This window comes from Sarcophilus harrisii, chromosome 6 (assembly GCF_902635505.1).
Source record: "Sarcophilus harrisii chromosome 6, mSarHar1.11, whole genome shotgun sequence".
Lineage (NCBI taxonomy): Eukaryota > Metazoa > Chordata > Mammalia > Dasyuromorphia > Dasyuridae > Sarcophilus > Sarcophilus harrisii.
In genome coordinates, this window is record NC_045431.1 from 117,244,888 (window position 1) to 117,257,893 (window position 13,006).

Here is a 13,006-nt window from a genome sequence, read left to right on the forward strand (position 1 = left end):
AATGTTTTCTCTCCAGCTCGCCTTGCCACAAAGTCCCAAATTCCTCCTAGGGAAGGCATGGGGTGTCTCATAGGAGCCAACCAAAAGTAATAATAGAAGTGGAAGACTCCAGTCTGTTAAAATACTGGTTACTTCTGAGAGGTAACACGTTTGTCATTATCAGCCATTAACCCTTTGCATAAATTATTTGCTCAGTTTAGTTCTAGGAGGCTCCTATGGAATGAGACAAAGGACAGCAGGTTAAGTACTGAGGGAAAGAAAAAGTAGGGTTTACAAAATGTCAAGGCACTGAGTCAAAAGATGGCAGAAGGAGCAATATAGGAGTGATTTTAAATCCATCAAAACTCCTACTAGTTACTTGAAAGAGATAATACATTGGTACTATTGATCATTTATACCTTGGCTCAAGTTACTTGAACAGATTAGTCTTAGGGAGTTCTATGAAATAAGACACAAGATAATCGGTAAGTGTGAGGGAAGAGAAGGGTAATTTTACAAAATGTCAGCAAAATTAGTTGAATAGTCTCATGAAATGAGACACAGGACAGGTAAGTTTGAGAAGAGTAGAATTTGCAAAATGTCAGGGCATTGAACCAAAAGATGGGAGTAGGATTAATAAGTATAGGGGTAGAGCAACACAAATAGAGATGACAAGTAAAGAAGCATCGTGTTCTATTGTTACACTGGTTCATCTTTTGCTAGGTTCATTGTACCACTTAAGAGAGGGTTTTTTGGTAAAGGTGATTTGAGTTTTAATTCCTGTTTCTTTAAATATTATTTTGTATGGATTAGGCTGTTAAAGTTCTGGGGAAAGCAAGAATGAATACAGCATGCTTATTTTTCCCTGAATTACAGAAGCCTAGATTTTGATCTAGAAGACACCTTGAAAGTCATCTGGTCCAATCCCCTCATTTTCTAGATGATCTTTTCTCAAACTGTTACTCCTTCCCAACTTTTCTTTCTTTAAGTATAATTAGTTTTCTCTATAATCCTATTTATTTTCTGCATTAAAAATTATTCTGAAAAGGGCATAGATTTTACCAGACTGACAAAGGAGTATATGACACCAAAAATAAAACAAACATAAAAACCCTTATGTCAGAGAATAAATAGCTCCAACTTCACCTTTCCTTGATTCAGTGGTGCATTTATTTAGGATGCTCACTCTTGGGAATACTGATCCCATGAAAAGTGCCATAATTGCCTTCAGACATCCCTACATCAGCACCTGGGATGGGTTGGGGGAGGAAGAACAAGCTTTAATGAGGCTTCTAAGGACCTTCTGGGCTATCCCTCAAATCTCTCAATTATCTCCATGATGAGCCGTTCCCCATGTCCTTACAACTAAGGCCTGTCAATATAAGCATCAAGGTTGAAAGGTGGCCCCAGAAGTGGGAAACATCTTACTAGAGGAGAGGCCTTGGGTCTCTTTGGAAACCCTATCAGTGACCCCTTGAAAACTCATGCCTAGCCTATGATGAAAGAATTTGTTATTGCCCTACACACCCATATTAGAGTGGATTCTTATATATTTGGACACTGAAACTGGAGTTTGGATAAACTGAAATCAGATCCCACCCCAGACACTATGTGAACCTAAAGAATTTGCCTCCTTCCTTCCTTCCTCCCTCCCTCCCTTCCTTCCTCCCTTTTTTCCTTTCTTTCTTCCTCTCTCCCTTCTTTCCTTTCTTCCATGCTTTCTTTTTTCTTTCTTTCCTTCCTTCCTTTCCCTTTCTTTTTCTTCCTTCTTCCTTTTTCTTCTTTTCTTCCTTCTTCCTGCTTTTATTTCCTTCTTTCTTCTTTCTATTCCTTCCTTCCTTCTTTCTATCCTTCATTCCTTCCTTCCTTCTTCCCTCTCTCTCAGTGGATAAAGGAAGGTGAAGGAAGAAAAAACAAAATCATGATAACTTAAAAAAATAAAATTTTAAAAGAAAGTAATCTAATCTCAGCTTTCATGTCCTCATCTGTAAAATGAGAATTGTAATAAGCAGGTTTTAAGGTCCCCTTTTATCTCTAAATCTATAACCCTAAGTCACTTAATCTCTCTGAATCTCAGTTTCCCCTTCTTAAAATGATGGAGTTGGATTCAATGAGCTTAAAGGTCCCTTCTAGCTCTAAATTTATGGTCCGAAGTGCTGCTTTCTAGTATAAAATGCTACCTCTTACAAAGGAAGTCTTTATCATTTCCCAGGGACTAAGGAAGTAAATTCTTCAGATAAAAGCGAAAAATGAAATATGAAATGGAAAACCCAAAGCATTACCCTTTACCCCTTGCTCTCTTGAATCTCTAGAAATTGAGTATCTAAGAAATATGACTGGCCTCAGATAACCTAAAAGGAGGGAATCTGCTCTGTAGTTTCCCAGGAGGAAGCAAGCAGAAGGAGTAACAGTGGACTGGTGCCCAAAAGGGCTTTCTGGCCAGAGTCCTGGCTTCGTAAGGATCTACTGGGCTTGATTTGTGGTAGCAGTCTGACCCCATGTGCTATAGTCCTGTTAATCAGTACGTTTCTTGGCCAGCTTCCCCCATTCCTGGAAATGGAGTCACAGGCCAAGAATGAAGGCCCAGGAGCTGCCAGGGAAGGGAACAGAAGCATCTGCTGCCCAGTGCAGTATAGCATGAAAGAGACATTCCTTGTATCAGAAGATTTAGAGCTGGAAGGGACTTTAAGGATCATCTAATCAAACCCCTTCATTTTACAGATGAGGACATTGAGAAGAGGGGAAATGTCTTATTCCAGATCATATAGCAAGAAGAAGCAGAGTTGAGATTCGAACCCTGGTTTTCTAACTTCAAAACTAGGGCTTGTTCCACTCCAACCACATTTAATTTCTCTGATTTAGCTGGGGTAGGTCATTCTGGAAGCAGCCAGTTCTGCCTTCTTCAACCCAGTCTATGGAATTGGCTATGAGGTAAAGCAAAAAATGAGGGAAGATGAAGAAGGGCAGTCTTGCTCTCTCCCTGATTGAAGAGTTATTAACCAAAGGGAAATTATCTAAGAGCACAGATTTGTGCTTGAAATTCAAGGCCAAAAGCAATTGAGGCTGTCACTCTTCAGTGCTTATACATATGTGTGTGTATTTGTATACATATATATAAATATATATATATTTTAATTAAGAATGAATATATATACATATATATATATGTATATATATTCGTTCTCAATTAAAAGAATAAGAAAGGGATCTGAATTCCCCAAATAATGGATAATCCCAAATGACTACCCTGTGTCTGGGTTGAGATTATCTAATAACCAATCTATTATTCTCTGATATCCTTCTAACTCTATGATCTTATAATCTCTGGCAATTTTGCCATCACTCTTTGAGTGACTTGGGTTTAAAATTTTGGAAATATTTTCCTTTATTTCTTTTCTTTTCATAATCCCCACATTCATTCAGTTGCCAAGTCCAACAATATTTTGAATCAGTCCTCTCCTTTCCATTCACATCACCTTTCACCTGAACTAATCTAATAGCCTCTTAACTAGTCTGGTCCTTGCCTCCATACAGATGCCAAATTAAACTACATACATCTGCTTAATGTTGATTTAGCCCAAATCTGATGAAATCACTTTCTCAGAGTGGTTAGATGAGCACAGAGCTTGAAATCTGAAGACTTGTGTCCAAATCCTGCCTCAGGTATTTACTCTGGGAAAGTTACTCAATCTCTCCGGCTCAGTTTCTGCAAAAGCATCTATTTCCCAGGATTGTTTTGAGAGCTAAATGAGTTAACACATGAAAAGTGATGTGCAAACTTCAAAGTTCTATATAAATGGAGTCAGGTACTATTTCTATTTGCTCTTTTCTATATCATGTTATAACTTGTGAACTTGTCCTCATCCCCTGACCAGGACCTCTTAAACTTTATTCACTCATCCCTTTTCACCTGAGAAATTTTTACATGACCCTAAGTATATAAAGATATAAAATAAGTTACACAAATCAAACATTTGTTAATAATAAATCACAATTTTGAACCCTTACATTCAGTTACAAGACTCCATATAGGGCCACAAACCACAGTTGAAAGAACTAGGCCCTAGACCATAAGATTCCTGAGGGCAGATACTATGCTAGTTTTTAAGGTCAAAAACTATGTATGTCTTTTTCATCTTTTAATACTCATCATCTAGCCCACTGCTTGTCCAACCGTCTGGTTTGAACTGAGTAATTGCCTCATTTTCTTTCTGAGCATCCTAATTTATTTATACTGCATAAATAAGAAATGGGGGAGGCATAGTTAGATAAAAGATGTTCTGAAAAATATCTCAGAATGAATCAGCATTCTGCAATACTAATGCAAAGTTGGACTCCCTTACTAGAGACATCATTTCTAGGAATATACTACTCCTACTCCTACTGCTTATCATGAAGGATAACATTTATCTAATGCTTACTATGTGCCAGACACTGTGCTAAGAGGTTTATAATTATGATCTTATTTGATACTATAATCCTAGGAGGTAGGTGCAATTATTATCCTCATTTTACAAATGTGGACATAGGTAAACAAAACTTAGGTGACTTGCTCAGGATCTTTTATAGATAGTAAATGTCTGAGGCTGTATTTTTAACTCAGATTTTCCAGACTCTAGGCATGGCACTCTATCCCCTGTGTCACCTAATTGTCCTCTGAATATCAAAATGATTGTCCCACTGTTATTACTTATCTGGAGAACAGGGTTCAATTCCGAGCATTATGTTCTAAGAAGGATGTGGATAAAGGGAGCAATATTCAGAGGAAGGCATAGTGAAGAGGCTTTGAGTACTGTAGTAAGATTAGTTAAAGGACTGGACACATTTTATTTAGCTAAATGAACAGGATGAATATGACTTGAATATGCTTTCAAGCATTTAAACTTGGATTGGTTGTTGTAGAAATGAGATTTTAGATTTGGCCCCATCAAGAGTGAAACAGGAGGAATGGACCAAAATCACAAAGAGGCACATTCAGGTTTGATGTCAGGGAAAAGATATCCTCCTATATGAAGATGTCCAAAAAGTAGAGTGAGCTTCCTCAGGAGCATTGGAGTCCCTTGTTGTTTACATTTTGTTTTTAATGAGGTCCAATGATATTGTGGAGCAATGTCTTGACTTGGGCCCAAATTGGATTTAAATGAAGCAGTTGCACAGTTGTCAGCCTTCACTTGCTCTTCCAGAATTGTTGAAGTCTCGTAGCAAGACAAAGTCAAGAGGATGGCAATGACCTGAAATGCAGTGGTTGACCTTGGTCTCTTTAAGGTCTGTAGCACCTGCTTCAGCTGCCTTCACAGCCACTGGAATAAATTGTTCTCATCTTCCTGTTCCACTGGGGGAAGTCTTCTGATGTTTGGGGCACCAATAGGTTTGAAACCTCTCAGGTACTCTCAACTCAGGTACTGGCTTAGCCCACCTACTGTTTACCAGGGTGTGGCCACTGGAGCCTCAGGTGAGAGTTAGGTGCCAGGTGGATGAGCAGCCCTGAGAAGGGCTTGGGCAAGCCCTCACAGCAGAGATAGTTCCCCTGAACACCTAATACACTCCTGAAGCCTTTTAAGCAAAGGCTCACAGGTTACTTGGCTAGCATGTTCTACTGGGGATCTCTTTGGTATATGGATGGAACTAGATGGTCCCTGAGGTCCTTTCCTACTCTCAAAGCCTACGATTTCTTTATGGGCATGTGCTTATTTTCACGGGGTAAGTAGTGGAGAGTGGAGGGAAGTCACTGATTATTTCATCCAACCCAGTGGCACCAGTTGGGGAGGTGATGTTTACAATATTAGATTTCTGCTAGGGTGGGCCAGGCTGGGGTGGGGGCTTGGGCCCTCTTCTCCACAGAGTCCTCTGTCAGATTGCTGCTTTGTCTATCTGATAGGAAGACTTGAACTGTTGCCATTTCTAAATTGTGTTTCTAAATATTGACTTAATGGAGGGACCCAGAGTGTCATAACACAACTTACTGGGGTCATGAAAATGTTCCAGACCTTGTGGAAAGGCCTGCAAAATGTCTTGTGGAGAGTGGGGGAAGGAAGAGATGGAGCCGAGAAGAAGAAAAATGATCTAGTAGTATTTAAGAGAGATGCCCCAGCCTGATTTTCTGGAGCAGACGTGTGATTTTATTTCTGACTCTACTAATTTATTTGGTATGGTTATATTAGAAGTTGTTCTGAAAAAGATCTGAGGGTTTTAAAGTACTCTCAATGTGACTCAGCTCCCTAAAATGCTACTGAGACCTTGAGCTTCATTAAGAGAGGCATTACTACCAGGAATATAAAAATAACAGCTAACATTTATATAGCATTTACCATATGCCAGACATTGTGCTAAACACTTTATAATTAATATCTCTTTTGATCCTCCCAACAACTCTGTGAGGTAGTAATAATAATAATGATGATAATAATAATAGCAATTATATAGTGCTTAGCAGTCATCACTTTACAATTATCCCATTTGATACTCACATCAGCTCTGTGAGGTACGTGGGGCCTCATCTCTCTTAATCTCTAAGAGATGAATGAACAGTCTCTGCATTATTGGCTGAGGGGAAAAGGGGCAATGTATGGCCATTAATCACTGAGCTACAAACAATAAGAAAGGAAGGTGTTAATGATGTCCTGGTGAGGGTCTGCAACACCATTCCCGCTGCTGCACAGGCTGTTCTGAGACAGTGTCCCTGGGAACCCACCTGGCAAAAAGTAAGCAGTTTATGGTCCAATAGAGAGAATTCTGATCCTGGAATCAGGAGGACCTGAGTTCAAAGTCAGCCTCAGCCACTGCCTCACTGTACGATCCTGAGTAAGCACTTAACCTTTGGCTACCTCAGCTTCCTCTTTTGTAGAACAGGAATCTTAATAGTACCTGTCTTCTAGAGTTGTTGTGATGATCAAATGAGATAATATTTACAAAGTGCCTGATATATAGTAGGTACTTAATAAATGCTTAGTCCCTTTTCTTTTCATGAAGAATTGGAAAAAACAATACTGGATGATTATTTTTATCATAGAATAAAAAATTAGAGCTGGAAGGGACCATCTAGAGATCATCTAAAACAATCTCTTTATTTTACATATAGGAAAACTGAAGTCTAGGAATATTGAGCAGTTTCCTCATCTTTGAAAATGACAAGGTTGGACTAGGCAATGTCTAAGGTCCTGCCAGCTCTAAATTCTGGGAAGAAGCTGACCCTATGATTGTGATGAAGGCATTTATCCAAAGCCATCCTGTTAGGATTTGTCAAAACTGAGACTCAAATTCAGATCATCTGAATCCAAGTCACACCATACCTGCTTTTAGATTATTTAGCAACCATAACATCATTTCTTTTCCATTGAAGAAATGAAGTGGGATGACACATGGAAAGAGCAATGGTCTTAGAGTGAAAAGACTTAAGTTCAAATCTCAGGTCAATCATTAATTAGATATGTGATCATGGGCAAATCACCCATCTAAGCCTTAGCTTTCTCATTTGTAAAATAGGGATTGATGCTTGTATTACCTCACAAAGTTGAGGTGAGTAATAATTGCTAATATTTAGATAGCATTTTAAAGTTTGCAAAGTGCTGTTATTGTTTATTTGCTCCTTGTAACAGTCATGGAACAGTCTATCATTAACCTCATTTTACAGATAAGGAAAGTGAGAGAGGTTAATGACTTGTCCAGGCTCACATAGCTAATAAATATCTGAAGTGAGGTTTGAACCCAGGTCTTTCTTCTTATTTCCCATATACTATCCACCACATCATTCATCTGTCTTGGAGTATGCTGACCATACCATTACTTGGTCTCCCTGTAGGACTTTGACTTTTGAAGTTCTACTTTCACAATCTGTGCATTGGCCATAAAGGGATCTTGTCATTTGGTGGGACAGGAGGATTTTAAGACACTAACCTGGCCAGTAATACATAGATACATTTCTTCTTGCCTTGGTCATGGTGATCCACAATGGCTCTGATCCATTCCACCAGAGAGGCATCAAGCTGTCCTTGTTGACCCCAATGTCAAATGATTTGTTTGTATTAGGATCCCACATGTAGTTCCCAGTCATCTGATGGACCTCACAATGGCGACCTGTGTTTTAAAAATACACATACATAGGACCATTAACTTCTCATTCATTCAGAAATGGATGGAATGGTCAGATGGAAAGGTCATCAACTTTTTAATCTATTTAGTGCTCTGTCCCACCCATTCCTTCCTGAAGTACACCATCTAAAAACAAACAAAATAATTAATCAGTTTTAATACAGTGAAGTTTGGGTCACTCTGAGTGTGGGACATGGCCCAAATACAAGGCTCTTTTAAGTACAATAGGGAACAGAATATCCAAAAATTCACCTCTAAACAAAAGCTGATGTCTGAATATGACACGATATGTGAGCAATGAAATTGTTGGAGAGTTTTATTATTTCCCAATCCTTTCCCATTCCCCTACTGTCACTTCTACCCCACATGGCCTCTAAGATCTTACCAAATCTGTTCTTCCTTCCTCAGAGGGGCTGCCTTTTGGGAAACTTATGATGTGAGAATCTATGATAGTTTGAGCTGGTGGATGAAAAGGAATAGATTGAAGTTTTTTAAAACGAAGCAAAAGAAATGAATCAGGAAGATGGAGTCCAATACCAAAGTGAATATTGGCTCTAGAGGGCCTCAGTCAGATCCTATAGAGAAGTCAGAAGTAATAGGTATCCACCAACAAAACACATGGACTTTATTGAGACATTCCGCTTAAATGTTTAATTTGGGGGTAAACCCATCACATCTTTCAAGGAAGAATAACACTAACATTGGCAAGGCCTTCAAACACAGCTTCCGTTTTGAGCAGAGTCATTTGGCACCAAGCTCAAATTCTTGGACTATGTTTAATCAAAGTTTTTCTTTCTTTCTCTTCATTTAATTTCTTTTTTAAAAAGGATATAGGAGGGAAAAGAAATAGCAATCTGAGCAAAAAGTACCATAAAAAATAGCCTCCTTTATCTAAGACATTTAGGCCTTTCTGAAATCATCTTCTGAAGCTATGGTCCACAGCAGACAGAATGCTGGACTTAGAGACCAGAGCCCTATGTTTGAATCCTACTCCTACACCTGGTGCCTTGTAACCTTGGCATTAACCTTTATGAGCATCCTTTTCTTCATCTATAGAACAAAGGGGTTAAACTAGAGAAATCTGTAGTTTCTTTCAGTTCTAAATCTATGATTCTACCAATATTGTTGGAATTTGTGTAATACTAAAAACACTGCCCTGAGCTTGCAATCAGACTTTAGGCCATCCTCAGATAGTTGCAAGTTATGGGCTGCAGACAAACATCTTTTGAACCTCCATTTGCTCATCTGTAAAATAGGGACATTGATAATTGCCATATATTAGGTGTGTGGACAGTGCTTTGGAAAAACCTTACAATTACACGATTCTTCATTCCTTCAGGACAGAATTCTACTCTGCTGCTATTCTGGTCTAAAACTAAAGTTCAAGAATTATGAGGTGAGTGAGAGACAGAGAAACAGAGACAGAGAGATAGAGACACAGAGACAGACAGAAACAGTTATGGTCTCAGATACTTAATAACCATGTGACCCTGGGCAAGTCCCTTAACCTGATGAGCTGAAGAAGGAAATGGTGAATCACTCCAGTATCTCTGCCAAGAAAACCCCAAATGGGGTCATGAAGACTTGGATGTGAAGAACTGGACATGACTGAAATGTCTCAGCAATAACTGCCTGACCCCCAAAGCCAACAACACTCCATCCACTGCGCCATCCAGCTATCTGTCCTAACTTTCAACTCATTTACCTGGACCGAAGGAACTAAATTGCAAAGGGGATGGGGGAGTTGGGGCAATATAGCATATACCAATATCTTACATCATTTATTAAGATAAGGTCAAAAAGTGTTTACATGATCTAGATATAAAGAGAAAAATTTTAAGAAAACTTGAAGAATGTGGAACATATTGTTTTATCAAACTTATGGAAAAGTGAACACATTATGAATAAATAAGAGATAGTGAGCAGAGTCTGGTGGAAAATGAATAATTTTAATTACATTAAATTAGAAAGGCTTTGTATAAATAAGACAAATGTAGCCAAGCTCAGAAGGAAATCTGAAAATTTGGGAGGAAATTTATAAATAGTTTCTCAGATAAATGACTCATATCTCAAATATATAAAAACTTTGTAAAATCTGTAAGAATAGAAATTATTCTCCTATTGATAAATGGTTGAACATAGACAGTTTTTAGATAAAGAAATCAAAACAATTTATAGTCATGTGCAAAAATGCTATAGCTCATTATTGATTGGAGAAATACAACTGCCAGATGAGGGGAGTATACTGTGCAAGCAAAAATGTCCCCATTTTACAGATGAGCAAATGGAAGCTCAAGAAGTATTTATTTGCAGTCATACAGCTAGCAAGTATCTGAGACAGCCTAAAGTCTGGCTCCAAGGCCAGAGTAGTGTACTTACTATTATACAAACATCAGCAATATTGGTAGAGTCATGGGTTCATAGAAGATCATAGATTTAGAATTGAAAAGGATCTTAGACAAATATTTTGATCCATTGATGCTAGATTTCTTGCTGTTTCTTGCCTATGATCCATCATCTCCCATCTCCATATCTTTTAATTAGCTGTTCAATGTGGTAAGAATGCTCTCCCCTCCCTCAGGCTTCCTTGGCTTCTTTCTTAACTCAATCTAAATCCAACCTTCTATAAGAAATCTTTCCTCTTCTCCATACCTAACCATCACTAGTACCTTCCCTCTGAGATTATCTCCATCTTGTCCTGTATATATCTTGTATGAACATATATTTGTTCACATGCCATCTGCTCATTAGAAGGGAGAATGAGGTCTTTGAGGGAAGGGCCTGTTTTTTGTCTTTCTTTGTATTTCTATTATCACGATGCCTGATACATTAACAAATATTTGTTGACTTGACTTGTCTCATGTAAATTTACAAATCCAAGGATCATACCTTCTAAAAGGGTAAGGGGGTTTCCTAGTACATTGTGCTCCTAAGAGCTACATGAGATAAGACTACATGACATAATTACATACAAAGATTGCACAAGATAATATTTGTAAAGATCTTTGCAAACCTTAAAGCCCTATATTATTAGCTATTATTTGGGAGAACCTAACCATGAAAATATTAGGAGGTTTTCTTGTATCAGCTCCAGGTAGAAGCAACAAACTAGAAGAAATAACTGACCTTTTTGAAGTAAGACCTCCAAATCGAATCAAATAAAATGTGTAAGAGTCTAAAAGTTCTGAAGGGTCTTGGTACAAAGGCTTCAGAGATAATATATGTAAAGTAACTTAGAAAACTTAAAAAGTAATTGTAAATGCCAGTGATGATGGTGGTGATGAAGGCAATGGCATTCCTTATTCTTGGAGTACCCTAGCATGATGAAAAGAACCCCAAACTTGGAGTCAAGACTCCCAATTCTATCACTAATTAGCTGTGTGATTTTAGGACATTTCTGTTTCCTGGGCCTTGATCTTTTATAAATTGAAGGATTTGGATCATCAATGATGATAAACTCAAATAAAAATAATGATCACTAAATTGTACATAAGAGTCTCTTCAGGCCTCAAGTTGATGTAGAAAACCATATATTAGTAGTATGTATGTTTTATTGTATTTTTATTTGTTTTGTTAAACATTTCCCAATTACATTTTAATCTGATTGGCTGCGTTCCTTAATGCTGTAGTTGAGTGTTGGTTGAATATTCTGTGATTCTAAGATTCCATAATGGAATTCATATGGTACTGCCTTAAATGCATTTGAAAGACTCAAATTCACTTCATCATGGTGAACTTTTCAGTTTCTTCGTTTAAAGAGCTTTCAGTGCCAAAATTTCTTCTCAAGGTTCATAGCAGCCCCTACTCTTAGAGAGCTGCCTAGTGCACTGAAAGGTTAAGTGAGTTGTCTAGAGTCATGGCAGCCAATGTCTTTGAGAATCTAGACTTAAAGTCAGGTCTTCCCAACTTGGAGGCCAACCTTCTAACTACAGTATCTCATCTGATTTTACATATTTAAAACAGGTCTCTACCCTTGTGGGACAGCAAAAACCAGATATACTGTGAGACTCAAATGAAATAATAGAGGGAAACATTTTGTAAACCTTAAAGGGCTATATAAATGCCCATTATTCTTACTAATTATTATTAGCCTATCATTACCAAATCTCTGGTTTTGCCTCTCCAGAAAAACAAAAACAACAAAACTGATGTACACTCACACACACACACACACACATACATACACACACACACTCTTTTAAGTTTAATCTGCATTATTAAGATTTTCTTAAGTCTAGAAATTGACAAAATAACACTTGTTTTGTAGTAGTTGCTGATTCCTGATGTGTAAATGCTCACACTGATAATCTAACCATGGTCTTGCAAGCAGTCTTAATTGGTACCAGCTCACCTCTGTACTAGAATATGCTTTAGGATTCACAAAATATTGTCCTTATAACACATTTTGTAGAAAGTAGTGCAAAATTTACTATCCTCATTTGACAAATGAGGAAATTGAGGCTGAGAATTTCATGTACACACACACACACACACACAGAAATACAGAGGGAGAGGGAGAGCTTAAAAAAAACCTTGGAAACTATCTCCTTTTGCAGATGTAGAAAATGAGACTCAAGGAAGAATGGTTTTTTAACTTGTTATTCTAAGTGTTCAAAGAAAATCTAGAATCCTTATGGTATAGCTCATGTCTAGTTTCCCTAAGATAAGTATCCCTATAAAAGTACTTGAGGTACCAAATATATACTGGGCACAGGACAGCCTTAATTTTACCACACAGAAAATATATAAGATAAAAAAGCCTTGAAATAGAAATATTCTATTTGCAGGGTCTTATAGACACTAAATGTAAAAACTAAGACACAAATCCAGTTTTTCCTGACTTTGAATCTAGCATCCTTTCTATTGCAGCAGGCTGTCTAGTAACAATATAAGGAAGTAATTTATTCTAGATCTCACAAGACCTTGGGCTTCCCTAAAC

The 13,006-nt window shown here is 37.8% G+C and overlaps 1 protein-coding gene across 1 annotated transcript in view; it reads right to left on the reverse strand.

Moving 5' to 3' along the window:
- Window positions 1-13,006, reverse strand: part of ENPP6 (ectonucleotide pyrophosphatase/phosphodiesterase 6) — a 160,801-nt gene that overhangs the window by 88,447 nt on the left and 59,348 nt on the right. Inside the window, exon 2 of the mRNA XM_031943293.1 lies at window positions 7,873-8,052. Within this exon, the coding sequence (XP_031799153.1) occupies window positions 7,873-8,052 (180 nt within the window). The remainder of the gene's footprint in view (window positions 1-7,872; window positions 8,053-13,006) is intronic.